At 46.4% G+C, this 25,866-nt stretch overlaps 1 protein-coding gene across 1 annotated transcript; it reads left to right on the top strand.

Annotated features, from left to right (window-relative positions):
- Window positions 1-1,139: 1,139 nt before the first annotated feature.
- LOC102108034 (cystathionine beta-synthase-like protein) lies at window positions 1,140-25,866 on the top strand. Its single transcript, XM_005526530.3, has 17 exons — window positions 1,140-1,287; window positions 6,811-6,935; window positions 7,679-7,890; window positions 8,097-8,203; window positions 8,929-9,063; window positions 11,546-11,625; window positions 12,076-12,210; window positions 12,725-12,794; window positions 14,379-14,470; window positions 15,295-15,420; window positions 16,149-16,233; window positions 16,429-16,534; window positions 17,261-17,335; window positions 18,083-18,217; window positions 19,147-19,255; window positions 21,728-21,812; window positions 23,079-25,866. Exons 2-17 carry the CDS (start codon window positions 6,900-6,902, stop codon window positions 23,186-23,188), a joined length of 1,698 nt encoding a protein of 565 aa, XP_005526587.2. The 5' UTR covers window positions 1,140-1,287; window positions 6,811-6,899; the 3' UTR covers window positions 23,189-25,866.

Raw genomic sequence — 25,866 nt, 5'->3', positions numbered from 1 at the left:
GGTCATTAAGGTCTCTTCCAACCCAAACCATTCCACGATTATCAGGCTCCCTGCCCTGAGATGGGCATTTCTAGGGCTGTCTGCCCCTCTCCCTCCTGTTGCTGGCCTGGGCAAGCTGAGATGCCTTGGCAATGCCTGCACAAACCCAAGGCCTTTTTAGGGAGAGCACTTGACTGCTGCCCCAGCCATGAAGCCCCTCCCAGACCCCTCAGATGCAGTGGGTGTTCTACCCCCAAACCAGAGAAGCGGCCACTGCCACAGGAGCCAGTGACAGCCACATGTGTGTCCCCACTATGGCCACTGCCCATGGGGACTTGAGTAAAACATCTTCAAAGGTGCCCTGGCAGAGCCCTTTCTCCAGGGTCCCAGGATTAGGCTGGAAAACCTCTGAGATCATCAAGTCCAACCTTTGACTGATCTCCACCATGTCAACTAGACCATGGCACTGACACATCCAGCCTCTTCGGGGACCGTAACTCCACCATGCCCCTCAGCAGCCCATTCCAATGTTTAATCACCTGTTCTGTGAAGAACCTCTTCCTAATGTCCAATCTGAACCTCCCCTGGTGCAGCTTGAGGCCATTTTCTCTTGTCCTGTTGCTGTTTAGGGGAGAAGAGGCTGACTCCCACCTGGCTACAACACGTCAGGCAGTTGTAGAGATTGATGAGGTCATTCCTGCACCTCCTTTCCTCCGGGTTAAACAAACACCCCCATCTCCCTCAGCTGCTCCTTACAGGACTAGTGCTCCAGACTCTTCTCCACATCCTTTACCCTGGTCTGGACACGCTCCATCACCTGGATGTCCTCCCTGAACTGAAACCAGAAATGGACACAGTCTCTGGAGGCCCTGTGGGTAAGCCCTGGGTGTTTCTCCCCGGGTTTCCTTCAGTGATCGAGCCGGACATCCCCGGACATCCCCGGACATCCCCGGACATCCCCGGACATCCCCGGACATCTCTGGACATCCCCGGACATCCCCGGGCGCTCCAGCCCCGCGCACCGCGCTCCCATTGGCTGGCTCGGACTCGCCGACACCCCCACGCTGACCAATCAGCGCTCGCCTCGCCGGTCTCGCCCCACCGAGGGGGCGTGGCCGTGGGCGTGGCCAGAGGGGGGCGGAGCCGGCGGCTCGCGGGCTCCTCTTAAACCCCGCGCATCCTCCGCACCTTCATCCTCCTCATCATCATCGTCCTCCTCCTCATCATCATTGTCCTCCTCCTCCTCACAGTGTCCATCGCCGCCATCCCCACAGCGGCCGTGTCCAGGGCAGCGTCCGGATCGCGCGGGTGAGGAGGGCTGGGCGGGGGCCGCCGCATCCCGGTGGCCGCGCGTTGCATCATCCGCGGGAGCGGGACCTGGGGGGGAAGAGCTGCGGCCGGCCGTGCCCCACGTCCCCGAGGGGATGGAGGGCTGCGGACTTGAGCGGACTGCCCACAGGGGCTGCGGAGTGTGGCTGGGTGAAGATGTTCCAGAAGCGTCTGGATGCGGTCCCGTGCCATGTGCTCCGGGATGGCTCCGCTTGCGCGGGGAGCTCGGACCAGATGTCGCACCGTGGTCCCCTCCGTGCCGCACAGCTGGGCTTCTGCTTTGCTTTTGTGATGCCGGGAAGAGGCAGCTCTGGCTCAGGGGAGCCCCGGAGCCACCCCCGGGCGCTGCTGGCTCTGCTGCGGATGCCCAGGACGGGCCGGAGGACGCCTGGGAGCGCCTCCTCTGAGCCCGGGGCAGAGATGGGCTCTCTGCTTTTCCTACAGCTTCACAAGATGACTTTGTGCCTTTTGGGTTTCACGCGGGGTTTGGCACCGCCGCTCCAGCCTGGTCTCGGCTCGTTGCCCATTGTTCTCGTGGGTGCCGTGAGGTTATCCCGCGAGCTTTTTTTGGCTGATGCACTGGACCAGGAAGCTTATGTTTTACATTTGATTCCATTTACTACCCCTCGCCAGCTGAGAGGGATCTGAACTTGACTAGGACCTGAGGGAGCTGTTCAGTAGCAGGGTTAATAATGCTCCCAGTGACTCGAAGCAGCCACAAGTTGAAAGACGAGTGATTCTTCTGTTCCTGTTCCTGTTGAGTATCTAGTCTGCTGTGTATCTCTGTAATCCTAAAGCCTTTGGCCATGGAGGTTTTGGAGCACTGGGCCCCGTTCCAGCAGAGTTGCTCACTGTATTTACCCTTGCCAGGAGTCTGTTTGCTGATTTGAGGCGTCAGAGCTCTGCGTTCTGCAACGCTTGCGCTGTGGAAAGGCGGAAAAACACAGAACATCAGGGCAGAGAAAGGTGGGGATGTGAGAGAGAAAAGGCATTTCCTGAGAAACTGGGGCCTGCTCAGAACCTGGCACTTCTCTTCTGAAGGGAGATCAGCACTGATGAACTGTGGTTTAGGTGCCCAGTACTGGGGTATTTACACTCAGCATCCTTTTCCATACCAGCTGGTGGCTCCTGGTATCCTGCCATCCCCTCTGTGGGAGTTACCAGCTTTCCTGAGGCCAGGGAGTGCTTCTAACGAGGGTGGTGGCAGTCAGGAGCACGAGTGTCCCGTGTCCTGGAGCGTGCAGGCTCAGGGACGTCACTGGCAGCACGGCAGCCTGCCAGGGTGGCTGGCATGGGCTGGCCTCTGGCTACTGGCCTGTGGCCTGTGTGTGAACACAGGAACCGGGCACACAGCAGTGCTGTGCTCCTGGCTGCTCTGGGGATCCTGCTGAAAGCTCCACGGGTGCAGTCAGAGTGGTGGCAGCTGGTCTTTCCCACAAAACATGCGTCAGCCAAAAAACTGCCTTCCTGCCCAGCTCTCTGCCAGCCTTTATCAGAGGTCCCTGGGCTAACAAAAGTTGAGAATCCTTGCAGGAGGCACCAGAATGCTGTGAAAGGGGTGCTGTGCTTCTGCCTGTCTTATAGACCTGGTCAGAAATTGAGCAGCTCCCTCTTTTTGTCATGCTGGGAAACTTGTTTAATCTCTGAGCCTCTGTCTCCCTCCCTGGAATCCTCCTCTCCCTGGGCTTGGTGAGCTGGGCAGATGGGGAGCACTGATGCAGTGTTGGTCCATCTCTGTGTGCTAAGGAGGGGGAAGTAGAAACCAGGAAAGAAATACTGAAAGCTTCTGGCTGCAAGAGGTAAAAACCCAGCTAAAGCGTTCTCCAGTCTTTTCTCTAATGCTGCTGTGCTCCTGAAGACATCAGTCTTCACTCGAAAGGCTGAGTCCAGGCAGGGTTGGAGTGAACTCAGGTAATGGAGCTGTCAGACACCTGTGGGAGGGCTGCAGGCACAGCTTCCCTCCTTGGCACAGCAAACTGAGCACTCCCCTGTTCTCCCTGGCTGGTTGCTAGAATAACAATTACCACAGCAGTGGAAGTTGCTTTGCTGCCAGAGTTTAATCTTTGCAATGTTACAGAGGTGAGGGCATTAAAAAACTTCTCTTTTCCTTTCAGAAAGTTAGGAGTGTGCCAGTCTGGCTTTTAAAGAGGGATCATCGAGAGGACATGCATGTCCTCACCTGCTCTGTAGGAGAAAATGGAAATAAGACTTTGGATTCTTGAAGGATCTCTTCCTAGAGCCAAAGTTAATTTATTCCCCTGTTACTTCAGGTCACTTGATATCTCCTGACACAGGAGGGATGACTGCTCCTGAGGAAGTAGCAAGGACACACACACACACACACTCACAGAAAAACCACAGCAGCAAAACAACCCAAATGTTTGACTTTCTCCTTAATCTGTTACAGCTATGGTGTTTCCAAAGGCTGGATGGGTGCTGCTGCATCTGGTTATCCACAGAGATCCTGCAGCTCTGTGGTACTCAGGCTGAGCAGAACAACTGTTCTGCAGTGGTTTTTTTTGTACCTGCTTCACATCATCAGCTTTCCCTTTCTCAGGCTGCAGCATAATGGAATTCTGTATCTGGTCCCTCCCTGAGCAGTCACCCCTGGGGCCATCTCCCTCTGATTCAGCTCTCACTCCTGCCTTTTAGACAGCTCTCTGTGCTCCAGGCAGACTCCAGTTAATGTGGTTGTTGCACATGGGTTGTTTAAATAGTTGAGTACATTAGTGCTGATACCACACTCTTTGAACAGCCACAGAAACTGTAGCTCCTGACTCATCTGTGCAGTGAGTTCAGCTCAGGCTGCTCAGGGATTATTTCACTCACTGGCCTTCTCTAGGAGCTGGAAAATACAGATCTTGGGTTCCCTGTGGAGATGGATTCAGGGGTGTGAGCCTTGCCCATGAGACTTTCTGGATCTTGTACCTCTGAGTCCCACTCCCCTTCATGACTTAGGTTTAAGTGGCTTTGTAAATTGTCTTTCTGATTATTTTTTTTTCCTTGTGTTATCTGCAGATATAATGGCAGGAGCTAGTCAGGCTTTTCTAGTTAGACTCTAGCCACACTCCCAACTAGTTTTGGCAGTGTTCCCCTTTACAGGAAAATTAAATTCAGGCTGCCAGAATTTTTTTCCTAAAGATGGGCAGCTCTTCCTGCAGCTTTTCTCCCTTGGCCTCTGCTGAGCAGTGTTCAGCTGCAGCTACAGAAGCAGAGTTGCCATCCTCCAGTGCTGCCTGTCCAGAAAAAAAGGCTATTTTGGGCCTGCAGGGAGGATCAGGGTGGGGATTTGGATGTCCTAGACCACCTCTGCCCCCCATTTTGCTGAGGTTGTGTCACCTTGGGCTGCAAGCAATGAATTATGTTGCTAAAGGTCAGTATTTGGTGACCTTTTTGTCACCAATTTGTTGTTGTTTAGCTTTTTGTCCATCTCCTTGTTTTTGTTCAGAGCTGAAGCCCCATTATTGAAGCTTTGATCAAACATCAAGTACTGCCATTATAAAATATGAGAGAATTTCACAGCTTATTTGAGGGCAATAAATAAGCTTTTTCTCAGCTTCTGCTGTTCAAGAAATAATGGGAGTTGCTGTGAGTAAGTTATTCATATTTTTGCCTTACCATAAAGGAAATCAGATGCTATTGCCTTGCCAAGTCCAGAGGGAATCCTCCAAAAAGCAGCTTTCTGAGAGTCACATTAATTTTTTTTTCCTGCCATTAATATGAAGAACAAATACTGTAAACCTCTTAATTTTTTGTTTTACTGCAGCGAATTTCTCCCTCTTTCATCTCAGTCTTTGGATGCTCTTGAAAGATACCAAGAGCTTTAAAACTGAGTGTTTTAAAGCTTTTACAGGTTTTGTGCTCCTATTTTATGAAAACTTGGAAGCAGAACGAAATTTGCAGTTTCCTGCCTCTAAACCCTTGCTGCTTTTCTCCTGCATTTTGAAATTATTTGATCCTTTGGCAGCAGGGCCCCCCTTTCAGCTGGACTTTGTCAATATTGTCAGTGTTACCTGTGGCAGAGGCAGCCACTGTCTGTGTCCAGTGTTTCATGCCAGCTCTCTCAGGGAGCATATGCCTCATAGGAAACCTTGAAATTCCTCCAGTAATTTTCCTTTACAAAAAAAAACCAAACAGTGATACTCTGGACTGTGAACCAGACTGTCCTAGAAAGAGAAATGAAGGCTGGGTTTCTCTGGAAGTAAGCTGATTTCTGGTGGCAAAGACCAGTGTAATCTGGTGTTAGATTTTGTATATTTATGGGATCTTTGCTTTTTTAGACTGCTGTCCCTCATTCTAACCCTGGTCAGTAGTCTATGACAGGTTATAGTCCATCCTGGCTCTTGGGCATGCATTAACCTGATTAAATAGAATTCTGTCATTTTGGTGGCGTGGAAATCTTTTTATCTGGGAGGAAAATTATTTCAAGACCTAGTCTGGAAAGTTGATCTTTTCAGAGGTTTTTTTTTTCCCCTAGAGGAGAGCAGTTTAAATGCTTTAGGCATTTTCTTCAAACCAGCATGCAGGAGGGGCACTGGTGTGCCTGAGGCAGCAGTGGTTAGTGGCCCATGTTAACTTTGCAGCATCAAACACTAAAGGTCACTGATGCTGTGATCCAGGTTTTATTTTCTCCAGTTTTCTCACCAGACCATCAGCTCTGTGAGATCTTCAATACGTGTTTTGTGTGCATCTGTCAGGAGGATAAGGCCAGGGACCCTTTCCAGCACAGTTCAGTAATGGAAAGAGCTGAACCTTGCTGCAAAACAGTGATGAAGAAAACAAATACTATGGGGGGGGAAAAAAACCCCTCATGCTTTCCAAAATTTCAGCCAGATTTTTGTCTTTAATTGATAGGAAACAGCCAGGCTCTGTGAACAACTGGTAGGAGAAATGAAGTTACTATTTTGTATTTACTAATTTCTGGAGCAAAAAGCTGCTAGAAGTATGGGCCATTTGCTGTGTGTGTTTTGTGCAGCATCACTGTAGCTGTGCATGCATCACTAATTAATTTTGGGTAGGAACATGTGAGATTTTGCTCTCCTCAGGGGTGGAGAGGCCCCTGTTCCTGGATAAAACTTTTTCCAAAGTTGTGTGCAGGGTCTTTTGGGGACAGCACCATGAAGCCCTTTCACCTTTGGTGTCTCTAGGACTGTATTTCCTGTGAACTGAAGTATTTCCTATTATTTCTTGTGGCTTTCAAGCTCCTGGAGTTGCAGAAGGTCTACTAAAAGATGTTTTGTGCTTACTTTCTGGTTCTGAGCTGTGGAGGAAAGGGCAGAGGGAAGATTAGGTAATGCAGGAGGGACAGGGTCAGGGGACCCTCCATCAGTCTTGCACAATACCTCTGCTGCATGATTTATTTTTAATCCTGCTTATAGAAGTAATCCTGTTTTGCAGCTTCTTTTTTTTTTTCCCTATGAAAAAGATGTGTTTTGCCCCTGTGAGAGAGTTTCCTGATAGTTTGTTGTTTTGTTTTCTTCTTCTAACTTGTATGATCTGCAGCTTTGAAGAGGATTCCATTCTTGTGACCCACAGCAGTCGTTCTCCTGAAGAAAACCGAGTTTCCTGTACCGCCACCCCCACCAAAATCCATGGAGAAGTTTGTATCAGAAAGGCCTGTGTCTAAGGTACTCACAGGTCTTTGGGGAATACTGTTTGCCCATCTTTCCATCACCAGTATTTGGGAGAGCCTGTTTCCAGGGAGATTTCTAGTTTGTTTGGCTGAAATTCTGTTGAGGCAAGAGGTTAATAAGTAAAAATACATAAAATAAACTGAAGGGATTGATGCTGGGCATACTGGAGTGAAAGTTCTGAACAAGGGGAGAAACTTCCAGTTTTATCAGAAGCTTTTTGGCTGGAGAACTTTTCAGGGAAGGGCCAAGACCAAGAGGTTTCAAGGCCAGGTTGGATGGGGGTCTGAGCTGCTGTGGAGGAAGGTGCTGTTGAAAACTTTCTGGAAGAGTTCTCTGTGACCACCAGCAGCAGTGCAGAGTCTCCTGGCACAGTTTTCTAATCAGACACCAAGCAGTCTTACTGTATTCCAGCCTGCTTGGAACGGGGAGGTTTCATTTCTGAGAGCTTTTGGTGTGGGAGGGGTGTCTGCCATGAGAATAGTCCTGGTTTGTTTTTGTATCTGTGGAGGTTTGTTAGAGTGAGCACATGTGTGTTTAAATTATCTTTGTGCAGAGCACTCGTGGTGAGCCTTTGCTCCCAAACTCGCAGTGCAAGATTCTCATGTTGGTGATAAGGATTTGGCAAATCAAGATGATGCTGAAACGCTTCCCCATCCTCACAGTACTGCGAAAACATCAACTACTTTGTTTTTTTCTTCTTTTTGTTTTTCTTTCCTCTTCCTTCTCCCTCCCCCAAGAATGAAATCCCTACTCTTCCTTCCCAGAAGAAGCCAGATACAAACTCATGCCCTCATGCACCTGCCAATTATCTTGTCCCTGGTGGGGTGGACACTGAGAAATGCAAGGCTAACGAGAAGGAAAGGCACTGGATCCGTCCTGATACACCCAGCAAGTGCACCTGGAAACTTGGGAAACCTCTCTCTGCCTCCCCCCATCATCATGCCACCCTGTAAGTGATATCTTATTTCCTGATTAATCCATGTTTTGGATCAAGGACTTGATCTTGTGAGTTTGTACCCAGTGGATATTCCTTTGAGCTTAAATAACCAGCCTGATAAGAGAGAAGGAGAAAGCTGGTTGAAATAAAAAGCAATAAATGCTGTGTGGTTGTTGTGTGACCCTTCTGGGAATCCACTGACTTTGTGTTTGTACCAGGCCAGAGCCTCCGAAGATCCTGCCGAACATCCTGAATAAAGTTGGCAATACGCCTTTGGTGCGGATCAACAAGATTGGGAAGCACTTCGGGCTCAAGTGTGAACTCTGTGAGTTGCTGCAGGCAGAGAACAAACTAACAAACACTGTTTAAGTAACTTGGGTAGCTCAGGTTAGTAGTGTCATATAACCTGGCCACAGGAGTGCAGGTAATTGGCAGGAAATGGTGAGGAAAAATTCCTGGGTTTCCTTGGCAGATTTTCTGGTTTTCAGGATTTGGTCATCTAAAACATCTTTCAGTTTGTACCTCATGAGAACAATTCCTGCAGCTTTTCCACTTCTGTACAAAACGCTAAATGTTTTTCATAGAAAATAATTTTTTAAGTTTAAAGAAGTTGTGTGAGGTTTTTGACTGCTTCTCCTATTCAGAGTATTCATCATTTTGTGCAAAATTCAGCTCTGCAGCTATCACTAAAGATCACTGAAAGTGACTGAAGGGGTGAAACTGTCGGTGATTTTTTTTGTTGTTTGTTTGGGTTTTTAACCCCAGCCATACTGTAGATATTAGAAGGCTCTGATCAGAGTCCTGGAAGGTGGTGAAGGGATTGATGCTGGGAGAACTGGAGTGAAAGTTCAGGCTGAGCATGGCGAGAAACTTCAGTTTGATCAGAACATTTTTGGCTGGAGAACTTAGCAGGAAAGGGCAAGACCAGGTTTTAAAGCCAGGTTGGATGGGGCTTGGAGCAACCTGTTCTGGCGGAAGGGTGCCCAGGACAGGGAGTGGAGCTGCCTGAGCTTTGAAATCCCTGCCAGCCCTGCTGTTGTGTGTTTGCAGTGGCCAAGTGCGAGTACTTCAACGCCGGGGGCAGCGTGAAGGACCGCATCAGCCTCAGGATGGTGGAGGATGCTGAGAAGGCTGGGATCCTGAAACCTGGGGACACCATCATAGAGCCAACCTCTGGGAACACAGGTAGGGGATGGAGAGAGCAAAGTGTGGGGGAAATGCTGTGGGGGTTTTCCTGGAAAAGGCAGGTTTGGGGTGGCAGCCTGTGCAAGGGAGAAAGGGAATCTCTTCCTGCCTGCGTGGTGCAGGGAGCAGTGCCTCTTCCATCTCACACCAGGAGCAATCCTGCAGTGTCCTGTGCTGAGCACAGCAGGTGGGAACAGGTTCTGATAAATTGCAGAGCCTCTTTGCTTTAAAATAAAAGAAGTGCTAGGCCAGACTCACAAGAGTCTTTAGGACTTCAAGTCTGACTGAAATTATTGTGAAAAATCCACACCATAAGACTGGTGTGAATCTGGATCTTCCCCTTCATTCTGTTGGGGAAGTCCCGTGGTTCCTCTGTCAGGTTTGAGGAACAGCCCTTTCCATGGTGATGCAGCTGAGATGGGAGATGAGCTGCATCCTTACAGCACTGCCTGACAGAGCCCCTGCACACCTGGATTGTCAGCAGATTCCACCTGGGTCCACTTTTCCTCCTTGGAGGGCTGGAGGAAGGAACAGTCCCTTAAGTCAGGGGCCAGGGCAGAGCATCTGATGATCTGAGCAGTCTGGAGTTAACTCTGGGCTCCTGTGGCAAGGTTGTAATTGTGTGAATCTACTCTACTTGTGGGGAGTCAAACACACCTGGAATGTTCCCCCTCGAGTCAAATATAAAATACATAATGTAGGTAAAGAGAAACAGTTAAATATCTAATACACTGCCTCCTCTGAGGAGGTTGATGGGGTGAGCTACAAGCTGCCCTTTTGCCTGATGTGTTCAGTGTCTGGTCCTGTTCCTGAATTCTTCTCTGGACTTCCCCCACTGCTGTTTTCTGACAGACACAGGGCAGGCAGATCTTTATTCTGCTGTTCCTGGAGGGCCTGGGGGCTGATCTGTGACCAGCTCCCCAGCCTGCAGCAGAAAAGAAGAAATCCCATCCATTGCTGTTTGCTCAGCAGCTGCTCTGGGGGGAATCAGGGGGTTCTGGGGGCATTCAGGGCAGCTGAAGCCTTTGTGAGTGTGGCTGAACCTCCTGCCTGAACAATGGCATGGAGTGGAAAAAATCCTTGTGTGTTGCATTCCTCCAGTATCCAAGGTCTTACCATGACACCCCTCTCTCTGGGTCAGTACCTGATAAGTGATTCTCATTGCCACAGCATCCAAAAAGGCAGAACTGAAGGAGATACAGGACAATTACTTCAGAAAGCTGATTTTTTTTTTTTTGTTACATAAGAGCAAAGACCAGGGCACACAGTAACCTGAGAAAATTGGTTTTTGCTCTCTACTGCTCAGAGCTACTGAGTATGTTGAATGTGCGAGATAGTGTGTTATATTTTTATCCTCTCTGCATCCTAGTTCTCCCTCAGCCAAAGTCCCATTTTGATGTTTGCTGTATTTCCAGGTCAGTAGCAGAAAGTACAAAGTATTAGAGTTCAGGTCACAAAGTCATTTCTTCATCAGACCATGAGGAAGATCTGGATGACTTCAGCCTTTGGCTTTAATGAGGCTGCTGCTGTCTTATTTATTTGTGTATTTGGGCATCCATATTTACCTATAATATACTGAGAAAACTTTCCCTTACATTAAACTTTCCCAATATATTAAACACTACTTGAGTTGTTTGGGGTGTGAGTTATGCTTCTCTTACAGGAAGAGTTAAAAAATTATTAATGTGGGGTTTTTTTCTCCCCTATGCAACCCACACAGAAACAGAGCCAGCTTTGAACAAGCAAGCCTCTGTGTAGGGTGAGCTGCATGTGTTGGTGCCCAGAAGAGCAGGGGAGCTGCAGCCTGACCTCTCACACCTCTCAGCCAACCTGATCAGCTCAGCCTGTCCAGCAGAGGTGATCTGATAGCAGGTGTAAGCTTCTCTTCCACAGGGACAGCACCTCTGAGCTCAGCTCGTCAGGTGCAGGCAGTGACCAGGCAGGAATCAGGCTGGAGGTACAGATTTTCAGGGTGTGCTTCACTGTGGTAGCAAACTGACACAGTGGATTCGAACCTCAATCACCAACAGCATATAAATAATTTGTTTTCAGACAGGATTTCAGCACATTGCAAATAGGGATTTATGCAGAAGTGAGTCAATAGAGGTTCTATGGACCTTTTGGCAGAATCCAAGTGATTCCTCTAGGTCCTCTGGCTTAAAGCACAGTTCCTTTCCCAAATTACTTCTGGACAAATGAAGTGGGTGAGACAAATGAGTGGGAGGAAGGTGATGTGCATGTGGTAAAGCTTTGTTAAAGTTTCCCCACCCTTGTCTAAACTTTCTCTGGGCTGTGAACCTCAAACAAGTATCAGCATCTGTAAACCCTACAGGCAGAAACATTCCCTTTGCCACCCCTCTAGAGACACTCCACTCAAGCCTCTGGTGAAGATCTGATGAAAGCCAGGGCGTGCCGAAGCTGGCACTGTGGGTTTTGTGCTTTGCTGCTGCTCACTGAGTGCTCTGCGTGCCTTTGCTTGCAGGGATCGGGCTGGCCTTGGCGGCGGCAGTGAAGGGTTACCGCTGCATCATCGTCATGCCAGAGAAAATGAGCATGGAGAAGGTCAGAGCCGCCTCTGTTTTCAAAAATTTAAAGATAAACGTGTTTGCACTCGCAGAGTTCCCGGTGCAGATGAGTGCTGGGGCTTCAGCAACAAAGGTGCAGGCTTTTGGCCAGGGAAAGCTGTGCTGAGGCACTGTTGCCAGTGCCCAGAGAAATCCAGGCTGGCTAGCCATGGAGAGAAAATGTCTTTAAGACCCATCCCCACAGCACTGCCACTTTGATAACTCCCATTATTGTTTTAAATACAGATGTCAGGACAACCTGAGGTTTGCCTGGCACATAGAAGTGGTTACCTGTGCCCCAGGTTAGCTGTCCCTCACTGAGCAGAGGGTGAAGGAAGACGGTGCTGAAGCTTTGAATAGTCTGCAAATATTCTGGCCTCGGGGCTCAGTGTGAAGGGAGCCTGTTGAGGGTGTTTTGGGGTTTTGTGACCACCTTTATTTGGTGCAGGTGGATGTCCTGAGAGCTCTGGGTGCTGAGATTGTGAGGACCCCAACTACAGCCAGATTTGATTCTCCTGAATCTCACGTGGGGGTGGCCTGGAGATTGAAGAATGAAATCCCCAATGCACACATCTTGGACCAGGTAAGAGCCAAGGTGTCAGAGGTGCACGTGTGGCATGGAGGAGGCTCTGTGGTGTTCTGGGTTGTCTGTTCAACACTCTCCATGTGTCTCTGGAGGAGAAGATGCCCCAAATCTGGAGCTGGAGCTGAGCAGTCACCACGTTGTAGGAAAGGAAATTATTACAGTCACTAGAGAGCAGCAATGAGCTGGTGTTTGTCAGAACTACAACACAGTGTATTTCCACTGAGTTGGCAATCCTGTGAAGAAGAATGGACACAGAGCTCATGCTGCTAAGAGTGCTGTCCCACTGACAGGACTAATTTTGGCATGGGAGGGTGCTGACACTTTAGGACTGCACTTAAATTAGGTCACTTAGGAGGCCTAGTTCCAGATAACACACAATCAAACATTCTGCAGAGAGAGTATGTTCAGGTGTTGTGGGGCCTGGGGATTGTTCAAAATAGTTTTGAACTCTCTCAAAATGTGATTTTTGTGTTTCTGATCTATTTTGTGGCTGATCTGTCTTTCAATTTAGTACCGCAACGCCAGCAACCCCCTGACGCACTACGACACCACAGCTGAGGAGATCCTGCAGCAGTGTGATGGTAGGTCTGCTCTACTGCTAAACCCCTTCAAAGAGCCCCTGGTAGTGCCCTGTTGTTAGGTACTTGGAGAATGAGACCTCAAGTGAGAAAAGCATGGATTTTGATGAAGCAAACCCCATACATGTGCTGTGTGTCGTTAGAGAGTTACCTTATTTCAGTAGTCACAGTAATGATGATTCTTTTTTTTTCCCTTAAAGAGGAATTATTTGGTTTTTAGACTTCTCTGCCTGTGAGCAGGTGGAGAAAGCAGTGGTGTTTAAGTTACCTTAAAAAAAAAAAACCCACAGGTAGACTGGTATGGAATAGGGTCATTCTTTGATCACAAAACCAGAAATAGGTGTTGTAACATTCCCAGAGCAAACACTCCTGGATTCCTAGTACTGGAAGCATCTTCACTGAGCAGTCCTCAGGAGCACAAAGTGCTCTGTGTCTCAGCTGTCACCAGCAGGACCCTCTGGCTCTGCAGGACTCTCTCAGTGTTGGCTCTGAGCAGCTGAGCACCAGAAGGGGCTGAGCTGTGGCAGCAGATCTTCAGCTGGGCTCATTCCTCAGCTCTGGAGCTGTTTTGAGAGCTGTTGGATGTTGTGATGCTGCAGCCACGTGGGCTTTTCCACAGGGGACAGAAGGGGGTCATACGGAAGGCTCCAGACCTGCCTTATTAAACAGTTTCTGATTGGGCCCTCTGATAAGAAAATCAGCAATTAAATTAATTCACATTAAGGCAAAGACCATGTGAAAGGTTCTCCTCCCTCCTAAAACTCAAGCTGTTGAGAGGATTTGGCTTGTCTTTCTGTGACAAACTTTGAGTTAAAGTCAGTACGCTTTTACAAGCTGCCATCCCACAAACCAAGGGTCCAGATGAGTTCCAGATTTAGGCTTCTTGTTTCTGTTTACTTCTCCTTACAGCCCAGGCACTGTTCAGTTACCCCTGCTTGGTAGGGTGTTATTCTTTTGGCTGCTAATCAATTGATTTTGTGAGTGAATTGGTGATCTTTTAAAAATCCATTTATTTTTTTTTTTTTTTAATTAACAAAGCTGTCATGTGGATGCGCCAGAGAAGCTGCAGGTGGTGACACAGGAATGAACTGTCATATCCACAGTCACTCTGAGTGCTAGTGACCAAAACTGTCTTTTTGATACGAAAATGAGGGAGTAGTTGTGTTAACATTTCTCTCCAGGGATGCCTACCCCATGCTCTTGGCACTCACTCAGTTAATTAACAAACATAATGGGCTGCTCAGTTTAACTTAGAGAATGAATTATCTGTATCAGCAAATACAGTAACAGGAAAACTGCAGCTGTCAGCTCTGTGGGCCACCTCCAGCTGTGTCCAAAGTGCCACAGATTGGTGCCTTGCCAGGCCTTTGGGTGGACATTTCAAAACCCTTGTGGGAGAAAATGATGATTGAGCAATGCAGTTTCAAGGCAGGTCTCACAACAGCCCCTGGGAAGCAGAGCCCTACCCTGCCCTTTTCAGCCACTTTGTGCATTTTTGTTGAAGAAAATCCATCCTTAGGTGTAAGTGAGCTTTCAATCCATAATTCTGTTGGAGATTTCACACTTCTCTTGCACACCCTTAAACAGGAAAGGTGGACATGGTGGTGGCCACGGCTGGCACAGGAGGTACCATCACTGGCATCTCCAGGAAGCTGAAGGAGAAGTGTCCAGGGTGCAAAGTAAGTGACAAGCCCACTTCTTCTCTCTTTAGTGTCTCCTCAAGCTGCTCCCCTTGGCACATCCCACTCCTTGCAAACCTGCCCTGGGTCTCTGGGAAGCTTCTGGGTGTTCTCAGTTAAAAGGTAGCTCTGGCTGCGTCAGAGTGTCTGAAATCATTGTGCTCTGGGTCCCACTGGTGACCAGACTTGAGGTTTGGCTCAGCAGATGACCACTGACCCTCAGATCCCTCAGTGGGGTGCTTTGGAGACTTCCCTCTCTGGTGTGTGCTCTGCAGACTTGAGTTTCCTCCCTGGCTGTGCCTTCCCCAGCTGCTCTGGAGCTGCTGAGGTTTTGCCCAGTGGGATTGTCTCTGCACACACCAACTTGTGTGTTTTACTGTGTGATGTGTTAGATTTCCTCACAGAACTTGGAATCCTGCTTCAAGCATGAGAATTTTCCTACACAAGCAGGGAGTGGTAAAGAAAACAAAATGGATCTGCCTGCACTTGGCACAAAATGAATTGTCTGTAATGATGCCTGGCAGGATGTGAATGAGGGCAGCCTTGTCAGAGAAACCCTGCTTTCTGTTTATACCAAGCAAAACCTGTGTAGAACAAGTGGTGCCATCAGTATCCACAGCCTGAGGAGGTGGGATGGGTTTCCAAGGGGGCCAGAAGCAGCAGAGCATTTTGCACCCAGGGGAGGTGAATGCTGCCAGGAGGAAATGAACAGGAGAGCAGGTTGGCTGTGTGCCACCAGCAGCTGTGACAAGGCCAGTGCTCACAGGGGCTGTGCTCTCCAAAGCTGTGTGTCTTGGTGGCCTGAGTGGAAACTGCTTCTCCAGATTATAGGTGTGGATCCTGAAGGCTCCATCCTTGCTGAACCAGAAGAACTGAACAAGACTGACAAGACAACATATGAAGTGGAAGGAATTGGATATGATTTTGTCCCCACGGTGTTGGATAGATCTGTAAGTCATGCTACTTGTTTTGCTGCCCTTTGTCCTCTGCTGGGATGTAGGACTGAGGTTAAAGACAGAGAAGAAATTTGGGGAAGTACTTCTTCAAGCTGAAATGGAAGGGGTAGCAGACAGAACTATTCCTGCTCTTTCCATCAGCATAAACAGCCCTTGAAAGGCTTCTGAACTGGCCACATTAGTTTTACAATGCCAGGTCAAAATGCTGCAAGTAGATAAAATTTTTAAAGCACATTTATTTTTGTGCTTAAAAAAGTCCCAAAACACACCCAAAAAGCCAATCATGAAACACACACAATAAAAACAGACACACAACAAAGAACACCAACTTACCAATCACAAAAAAACCCACAAAACTACAAAACAAAACCTTCCAGCAGAGCATCCCAGCCCCTCCTGGACAAAGTGGTTAAGACTGTCCTGAGCAGAGCCTGTGTCTCTAGGAAGCCTTCCAAGAGAGGAGGAAGCTGATGCTGTCTGAGGCTCACTCACAGCAGCCTACTCTCACAGGAAGGTTCCAATAAGGAGCCTTTTGTGCTGATGTGATCATCTTACCTTGGCAAAAAGCCCCACTTGGCATTTGGAGGAGGATGGAAACACCGGGCTCAGCAGGGAAGCTGTTCTCCCTCCAAGAGCCAGGGCTGAATTCACACTGGTTGTGTAGTTCCCCTGTCCCTCCTCATTTAAACAGAGCCTTGTTTCTGTCTCCTGCTCCTCCCCAGGTAGTGGACCAGTGGTACAAGAGCAATGATGAGGAGTCATTTGCCTTAGCACGGATGATGATCCGCGAGGAGGGGCTGCTGTGTGGTAAGAGCAGGCGGGAATCCTCTGCCTTTCTCCGAGGAGTCTGTGGGAGGCTGAAGCCTCGTGCAGATCAGAGACCTCCTTCCACTTCAGAGCTTATCCTCCTCTCTCTGGGCTCCTCTGCTTTTTCTCCTCCTCTCTTTTGATGGCCTTCATTTCGTGGTTTGACTGTTTTGGCCCTGCTGTGTGTCCTGGCAGGTGGCAGCTCGGGCAGTGCCATGTCTGTGGCTGTGAAGGCAGCCAAGGAGCTGAAGGAGGGTCAGCGCTGTGTTGTCATCTGCCCTGACTCCATCAGGAACTACATGTAAGGACCTGCAGGTTTTCCCTCTGGGAGAGGGGCGAGCGAGTCCCTCAGACCCTGTAACACCCAGCAAGGAGTGTCTCTGGGGCACAACTTCTGAGCTGTCTCAAAGGGGTCTGACATGGAGCAGGGAGGATCTTTCCCCTTTTGAAGCTGAGCTCTGATTTCAGTAAATAATCATCACTGGTTAGCACTTTTCACAACAAAGGCCTTGCATTTACTGTATTATTTGTGGGAGATCACTGGTTATCCCATTCCTGGGAGGGTTCCTGTGCCCACAGCAGGATCCAGCAGTCCAGCAGCAGCAGCAGCCACATCAGGGGGAGTCTGCAGGTGGAAGTGCCAGGGCTTTGAGCTGTGCTGAGAAGTTTTTCTCCAACCACACTGAAACACACACCAAAACATGGTATTTTTATGTGAATTTCCTGACTTCTCCTGCATCCATCTCAATATTAGACAAATAGAAGCTGCAGACAGACACATCTTCATTCCAGGCTGTGCCTCTATTGTATTCCAAGGGGCTGATGCAGTTGGAATTTTGCTTCCTACGGGATTCCTTTTTCTTCCCATGAGTATTTCTTCTCCATGTCCCTGGCTGCTAAGCTTGGATGGCAGATGATGGTCTATTTCCAATCACACTGTAGCTGTTGGTGACAGTGAGCTGTGAACAGTTGCCTCTGTTTGCTGTCAGATGTTCAAATGAGCTTTTCACTTCCTGGTGCTCTGCAGGTCCAAGTTCTTGAGTGACAAATGGATGATTCAGAAAGGGTTCATGAAAGAAGAAGACTTTGGCAACAAACCTTGGTAAGCCAATCAGATCCATTTGGATTTCCATCAGTCTATTCAATCGAGTTTATGGCAGTTGCTAATTTAAAGCAATTTAAATTATTTTCATTTCAATTTACACTTCTCCTTTGATTTAGCTGATCTTCCATGCTATTGTCTTGATGTATAATTGCAGCTGTTAATCAAATCTGCTTTAATTAACAATTAACTTTAATTGACATCCTTCCTTGAGTTTTATGGCAGCAGAAGAAAATTTGGTATTTAATGACTGTTTTTTTTTAATGAAAAGCATTATGTCTGGAATTTTAAAAAAAGAAGGAAATATGCAAAGAATCCTTCCAAAATCAGAGTTCATGAGTGCAAAGCACTGCAAGTCTACATAGGTAGAAGGGAATCTTTCCCAAATTGTTGTCTATTATGACTGTAAATACATATGGGTCTTTGAGTAAAAGCACAAAATTTTCTCTGTGAGAGATAAATAATGAAATTGGGGAGATTAGTGCTCTCTATTGACTGTCTGTAACCATAGAAAGCAGATGAAATGAGGAAAAGGGTTTTGATTTTCAAACCTTCTCACACTTCAGTGACTTTCTGATATTGGGAATAACACCTGAGGGCGCTGAAGCTTTACTGACTCTGGATGAATCCTGACTCTTCCTTGCAGCCTTTTGTCGTTCCTGTGGTGCTGGAGCCCACTGTGCATGAAGGACTGGTTCTGTGTGCTCCATAAGACTTGCATGGGTTTGTTTCTCATTCCATCCCCAGGTGGTGGAACATCAGTATTCAGGAACTGAGGCTCTCTGCCCCCCTGACTGTGCTTCCAACTGTTACCTGTGCAAAGACTGTGGAAATTCTCCGGGAGAAGGGATTCGACCAGGTACCAGTTGTTGATGAATCTGGGTATGTCCACATATATCACTCTTCATCCATATGTATCACTTCCCTCAGCAGGTCCTCAGGGATGTCTTTTAAATGTCTTGCTGGAAATACAATGTCTTCTCACTCATCCTTTTTAATTTATTAACACAGCTCAGAAATGTTGCCTTGAACACACCAGTGCTGGACTTTGTGTTTTCATGCCAGGATTGTCATGTCCTTCACATGTTTCTAATGATTAATGTGACATACTTATTCATTGTGTCTCTGCAGGATAATTTAATTTCTTTTAATAATACCAGTTTAACTTAAAAAAGCAAAAAATTCCTATTTAAAACAGCCAACCCAAACATGCCCACCTCTATCAGAGTTTCACAGAGCTTCTTCAGCACCCTGTGTTGTAGTGCAGTGCTGCAGTGACCCCAATAAACCAGGGTGTCCCCAGGAAGCTGGAATGTGCCTTGTCACCCTGCAGGTCTCCTGCAGTCAGGCTGAATATTGAAGAGTTGCAGAGTGGTGCTGACCCGAGGGATGAATTGTTGTAGATCCTCACAGGGAGAAGGGAAATGAGCCAAACTGGGGTGAGCTTGTCTCTGGCTGTCACACCTTTCAAAAGGACAGATGGGAGTGTGAAAAAATGAAGTAGTCTGTGCTTTCCAAAAGCTCTCTGAGATTGCAGGCAGCTCTCTCCAGTTGCAAGGACATGAAAAGGTCCTGGTGCTCAGAAGGACCCGCAGCACCTGCTGCCCTGTGTGTGAGTCTCCAGAACCTCTGAGAACTGTACTCTGTCTCCTGCAGACACACAGAATCCGAGAATACCATCGATAATGCTGCATTATTACCATGAAGTAGCTGAACTGACTCCTCCAGGCTGGCTGGAGTAAAGGCTTTTTTCTACAGGAACACCTGAGTCTTTTGTGTTGTTTATCCCTATCTTGTCTCTCCTTCCCCAGGGTGATTCTGGGCATGGTTACTCTGGGTAATATGCTTTCCTCACTGCTTGTTGGAAAAGTTAAGCCTTCTGATGAAGTCAGAAAAGTAATCTACAAGCAATTTCAACAGGTAGGCAGGTATATTCTGCAAGTACTAGAGAAGGTGTGCTAACACTACCCAGGCTGGGTGAGGTTTATCTGGGACCATGTCAGCAGCTGTTATTGAGCACAGAATTTTCTTTTAAAAACATGGAATGCTTGGCTTAGTTTTCACCAGGATTTAAGTTCCAGCACTGTCCCAAAGTGGATTAAGTGCTGTGTTCTAGAAGTGTGTTTAATGCTCCTGTTCAACCTGTGAGCCACTCAAGGGTGCTGGTTCTTTATGGACAAATGTAAATTTATTTTTTCCTCCCCAGACAGATAATCCAGCATCATGGGGAAATGTGGTGCGTAACACAACTTCTTAGCTCCTGTTCTCCCTCACCTGGACACCTTGAGAGGTTCTGGGGCTGGTGGTGTGTGATAGTTTCTGTGGCTGCTCTGGTGTTGGCTGCATCAGCCAATTCTCTGCACTTCTGAGGTGGCTCTTGCCATGGGCAGCTTAAAGGCTTCTTCAGTAAAGAACAGCTTAAACCATTTATTTTCTCTTTATTTCTGATATTTTCTTGGTGGAGGCTGAAGGGAAGTGACACAAGCTGAAGTGAAACAAGTGGTACTGCTGACTGTTAACTAAAAATGGTTATTTTCCATTTGAATTGATGGGTTAATGGAGAAAAGACCTCAGAAATATTGTGGCTTTTGCTTCTCTTACCACTTTAGACAAGCTGATTTGGCATGTTTATGAGTGAAATTGGTAAAACGAATCAACTGTGGCACCAAAATAACTTCTGGGATCCTACATGGGATACCACAGCATGCATCAAGTAAGAGGCTTGGCCTGTAAACCAGGGCAAAGGTACATTTTGAAAAGACGGATCTTTTGGCTTTTTTACATTGCTCAGAGAGGTTGTGGATTTCTCATGTATGGAAGCATCCAAGGCCAGGCTGAATGAGGCTCTGAGCAACTTGAGATAGTGGGAGGTGTTCCTGCCCATGGCAGGGGGTTGGAACTGGATGATCCTTAAGGTCCCTTCCGTCCCAAACCATCCTGTGATTTTATAACATGGGCAGCCTGCTTTGGTGGGATCTCCACAATTATTTTATGATAATCTCTTAGAATGGAAGCAGAATGGTTAGAGCTTTTTTCAGTCTCTGCTACAATTGTGCTCTGGGGATTTGAAACACCAGTCACAGGATAATTTGCCAACCCAAACAAGTGCCAGTGGAGGGGGTAGCCATCCTTGTGGACACAGATGTTAGTTCCAGTGGTTTGGGTTCCCAGTCATGTGTAGTGTAGTACTCACTGCCTCGAGACCTAGTAGGCTTAAAAACAAAGCCTAAATGTGGGAAAACCCATGGGCAAAGTGTTTTAAGAAGCTTGAACAAGCAGTAGTGAGACTGGTGAAAACTCTGTGGGGGCTCTGTTAAATTCCCACTGAGCATCTCTAGGCAGGTTTGTGCCTCCATGCTTGTCCCAGTGCTGCTTGTCCTGTCCAGTCCCTGAAGACAGATTTGGGATTGAAGGATGACTCCATGTGGCAGCAGATCCAGATTTCCCACCTCCTTCCTTTCCTGGCCCACAAGTTGAAGGATTGGTTCCTCAGTCTGGATACACAGGCTGCTGGGAATGCTCTGACTCCCAGCAGGGAGACAGAGCTCCATGTTCTAGTGCAGCCCAACTGTTCATGCTGTGGGCATTTATTTCTTACTGAGAGGCTTTTTGAATCTACAGTGCAAAACTCTGCTGTGAATTCCTTCATTAAAAGTATGTCAGATGGTGGGTGCTGGGGAAAGTCACCTGGTTAATGGAGCTGTGGCTGCTGCTTCATCTGTTAAGTCACGTTTGAACAATTTTAGACATTTTTAAAAATGATTGCAGCAGGTGATTGCTGAAGTGTTTTGCAAATATCTGTATTTTTTCAGAGTTGAAACAGGGTGGTTTCTTGTTCAGTCTTAGTAAAGTCAAATTTCACAAAAAAATGAATTATTAAATCTCAGTTTCTTGATTTGCCCCCAAATCCAGTGTTAGCTGAGCAGTCTTTCATCCTTGTTTTTTTGTTTTTTTGGCTTGTTTGGGCTTTTCTGCCTTTGAAGATCATATTCACTTCACAATGATTTGCAGTCTGATTTGTTCACTTTTTCAGTCTTTTTGGAATAAAATCACCAAATATAAAGGCTTTTATGGTAACTTCTTTTGTTGAGACACATGGAAAACTTGACCTTCTTTGATTATTAACATTTTTCAGATCTTCATTACATTCACTATGTTTACAGAATCAGAAGGAATAACTTTATGTAGTGCTTTGTTTTTTTGGAAATTAGAAACAAAGAAAACTGATCTTTTAAGTTGGCCTTGATTTGTTGGTGTTTTCTCATGCCTCAGGTGGGAGCATTACACAAATGCTGATGTATTGATTTTAGTTCTGTATGAAGCTTATGGGGATTATTAACTACTAAACATAGAAAAGATTGTTTTATTCAAGTTTTGTAACTCTCTCCTCAGATTAACCTGAGAGACAACTTGGGGAAACTCTCTCACATCCTGGAAATAGACCACTTTGCTCTGGTGGTTCATGAGCAAATTCAATGTGAGTACAAAGTCCTGCACCTTGTGAGAGCAAATCTTTGAGTGGCAACAAGAAGCAAGTGCAAGTGTGAACGTGTAAAGTGAGCTCTGAAGAAAGAAAATCCTCATTCTGTGTCTAACTTCTGTGCTGCTAAGCCAAATTTCCACTCCTGGAAGTGCTCAAGGCCAGGCTGGACAGGGCTTGGAGCAACCTGGTCTAGTGGAAGGTGTCCCTGACTGTGGCAGGGGTGGAACAAGATGATTTTAAGGTCCCTTCCTTCCCAAACCATTCTAGGATTAGTAAGACTAAATAAATCTTCAAATCTGGGGTATACCACTCTAATATGTGAATAATATTTTGTCCTGTTTAATCTTCCTAATAGCAGACAACTTTGCAAAGTTACAAACACTGAGAAATGAGAGTCAGAATAAATCATGTCAGATAAATTTATCTTTAGCTTCTCAATTACAACTGGAAGAAGAAGAGCCATCAAATTTGGGGCTGTTCCTGATAATCTCCATAAGGATGTGCTTTTGGCTCTGAGCTGACTATTTATAAACCTGGAATCTCACTGGAAGCTTGCCGTGAAACTGAGATTGAGTAAACAAAAAGCCCAGGACAGTATAGAATTAGACTAAACCTCTCAGTACAGAGAGACTTTAGGAACTGGAATTTAGACAATTGATAAAGGGCCAGAGGTCATGTGGCCACTTGGTTCTCAGGTCAAGGCTTAGGCTTACTAAGAATCAATGAGAAAATCACTTGAACCTGTGCTCTCAATGCAGTAAAGGTGGTATGGTTAGTACGTTTTTTGGATATGAGTGGGGTATTGTGGTTTTTATACTGATTCTGTATTTGATAGGGATGCAAGGAAGATGGTGGTGTCACATTTCCTCCTCCAAATGCCATTCAGGTGCCCCCTGGTTCCAATGGGGTTATGCCACTTGCAGCTGTTTCAAGTAATTAATGTTTGAGGAAAATACATTTATAACAAGAGGGCCTGCTTTGAGTTTTTGTGTCAAGACAAAGAAATCCAGTGCATCCTTATCCTTCTTTCCATAAAGCTTCAGTGTCCCTTTTGATGAGGAGCTTTTCTGAGCTGAAAATCCTTGTCACTTGCTCTGTGACTCTTGCCCAAGGTGCTTTTTGTGTTCCCCCTCCACAGCTCCAGGCTCATGGAGCTGGGATGGCTCAGCCCCTGACCTTACAAACACTGCTACTAAAACCAAGCAAGAGGGGGTGTGTTTGTGCCTCCTGAAACCAGAACTCCCTTTTTTCTCTGTGCAGATCACATGAATGGCTCCTCCAGCAAGAGGCAGATGGTGTTTGGCATCGTGACAGCCATCGACCTCCTGAACTTTGTGACCGCACGGGAGCGGGAGAGGAAATCCAACTAAAGCCAAGCAGCAACGTGGAGCCTCTTCAGTATTTTGCAATCTCAAACAAAGAATCAGGTTTATGTCTTAAGTAGAATGGGTTTTTTTCTTGTGTTTTTTTTTTTGGTTGGGTTGTGTTTTGTTTGTTTTTTAATTCTGAAGAGAAGCAGTTAGCTAGCCTGGTGTCAGCTATCCAGCCAATGTGTCTTGCTGTATTGCCCAGATTCTGGGACTTGTTTCTTAATCAGGTTAAGCAATATTTCTTATCAAGACAATTTATTTTTTTACCTATATATATATATATATATATATGTGTGTAAGAAATATTGCCTAAATGAACTGGTTTGTTCCTTACTTGTTATGTCTAAAGGCTGGCTTTCCAAAATGTTGTTTCAGAGTCATAAAATGTGTTGAAATAAAGTTACTGAAGCAGAGGCCCAAGAGAGCTCTGGAAAGTTCTGGAATTTTTATTTGCCCACCCATTCAAGGGTGTTAAGTTAGGTATTACCTGTGTGGAGACAAAATTGGGACTGGGGGGCATAGGGAGAAGAAAGGAGGGTTTCCCTTTTGGTAGCATCATTGTAAAACAAGAGAAAATCCTCAGGGCTGAAGCTGAGACTTGCTCCAACCATCTGCTCTGAGGAAAAGCTGGTCTGAGTAGAAGCATGGCAGTGAAGTGACAAACATAAACCAGTGACACTGTTTTACACAGTGCACCAGCTTCCCTGCCATGACAGACCTATTCTTTTTCCAGTGGTATCCTGATAAGTAAGCACAAGTGGAAAGATTTAAAAGGTGAGATCAAGCGTCTTGCCTGAAGGTTTTTTCAAATCATGCTGTTTCATCTCTTACCTTCCTCTTCCCTCCCCATCCTTTTATTTATCTCAGTGTGCCTTTTTTGTGCCAAAGAAGAGCCAAAGATAATCTGTCAAGATCTGTGAACTCTTCCAAGTCTTGTTCAGGTACTTCTACCCTGTAGTGCCTTATTCTAGGAGAAAAGCCCTGCACTGGCTACCCCTTCAGATTAGGGCTATTGCTGAAGGAAAGTGAGCCCATCCTTACCTTAAACTGTGGTTTGCCATTAAACTCATACACTTCTTTAAGATTTAAGACAACTTTTCCCAAGGCTCTGGAAAAAAACTATCGAACTATACATGTGCAACTTCAATAGTAGTTAAAAGGTTCTAAAATGTGATCAATTTCTTTCTGAAAACTGACATTGTAGATGTCACTGCTGCTAGATTTTGGCATTATTTTGAATATTTACTTTACTGGCTCTTATCTGATTTTCTTTTCCCCATTTTCCATCTGACATTCGAGGTGCTTGAGTAGCTAAGGTTTGTCCTTTTCCCATGTAAAAACTCCGTGTCACTACCTAACTGAATTCAGCAAGAAATATGAAAATGGTAGAAGGAGGTTCTCAAAGCTGCTTTTCAGAGGAGTTAAAGGTGGGACAGCAAATTAGTCAGTTATAAAGAAGAAGTGTAAAGATTTGAATCTGTTTTTTTTTAGTTCACTGCTCATACATTAATCCCTGTAGTGCCATGAAAACTGGCAATATTGTGGACTGAGACATAGGAGGTGGTTAGAAATGGTGGGGAACATAGGATGGGAGTCTAAAGCATTCCAGGTAAGCCAAGGGATCCGAAGGAATTCACCTGCTTCCCTGGGGTTTGCTAAGAGCAGGAGCTATCTCCAGTTCTGCACTGGCACAGGGAGGAAAAAGTCTTTCATATTCAGGGCAGCAACTTGGTGAGACCATGGAATGGGGTAAATAAATAGAGTTGCTGCACAACTGAAGAACTTTCCAGAGCTCTTTCCCATGGCAGGGATGAAGGCAGCAAAGAGAAGGGGACAGGGAATCCAGCAGGGCTGAAATTCCTATGCAAAAGCTTGTAAATGTGATGCCTTTTTGCATGCCTGAGAACCTCATTGCTGGCCTGGTCCTGGTTAGTTGTGATAGGGCTGATTAAAACTGGGCTTATCTTTGTTTCAAATGCTCTGAAAGCCAAGAAAGACTGCAGTTTGTTCAGTCTTCCACCTGAAGCTGAAGGCCAGAGCCTGAACAGAACTGTATTTTTTTTCCTGAAGTGAGTGCCTGCATCTTCTGTTTACTTTTGCTGCTTATGCAAGCGCTGACTAAACCTGAAAACTATTTTGCACATGGATATTTTTATCAACAATTTATGCTGTATTTGCTTGTCACTGTAAGAGATTATAGGTCCTAATGTTGGCTGTGCAAAAATACTTTTTATTTTCTCACCTGAAGACAGCTATTCAGTAAAATCGGTACAATATTTTGCAAGCAGTTACCAGACAGTGACTTAAGGTTTATTTTCATGTTGTCATGTCTAATGTTACTTCCCATTTCTTGTACAAGCTGTGGCTGACTCCAGAACTCTGGCTAGCAGCTTAGCTCCTCTAAGCAGCCAGACCAGCCTCATCTGCCCACCAAGCTCATTTCTGAAAACTTTTGCTTGCTGCTATAAATCTCACTCAAGGCTCACTGTCTGAAGTTTCCTGACATTGCCCCTTTTATCCAACAGCTTTTCTTACTGTGTAGTGTCAACTAAGGGAAAGGGAAGATTTCTTATGCTTCAAGGAGCTGGGAAAAATCAACACTATGAGCTGTATTTATTGCACAGATATTCATGAATGTACAACACAAAGAGTTCAATAAAAGCTGTTTGATTATGGAA

This window comes from Pseudopodoces humilis, chromosome 2 (assembly GCF_049639895.1).
Source record: "Pseudopodoces humilis isolate 2021_Gansu_Grassland_sample_001 chromosome 2, ASM4963989v1, whole genome shotgun sequence".
NCBI classification, from domain to species: domain Eukaryota; kingdom Metazoa; phylum Chordata; class Aves; order Passeriformes; family Paridae; genus Pseudopodoces; species Pseudopodoces humilis.
This window is presented reverse-complemented; position numbering and strand designations above follow the sequence as displayed.

What these genes read in the sequence shown, in the direction of transcription:
- LOC102108034 (XM_005526530.3), top strand. Translation starts at nt 6,900, where the DNA reads ATGGAGAAGTTTGTATCAGAAAGGCCTGTGTCTAAG. An exon ending in CGGGCTCAAGTGTGAACTCT is followed by an intron (nt 8,204 to 8,928) that starts GTGAGTTGCTGC and finishes GTGTGTTTGCAG; the next exon opens with TGGCCAAGTGCGAGTACTTC. An exon ending in GGTTCATGAGCAAATTCAAT is followed by an intron (nt 21,813 to 23,078) that starts GTGAGTACAAAG and finishes TTCTCTGTGCAG; the next exon opens with ATCACATGAATGGCTCCTCC.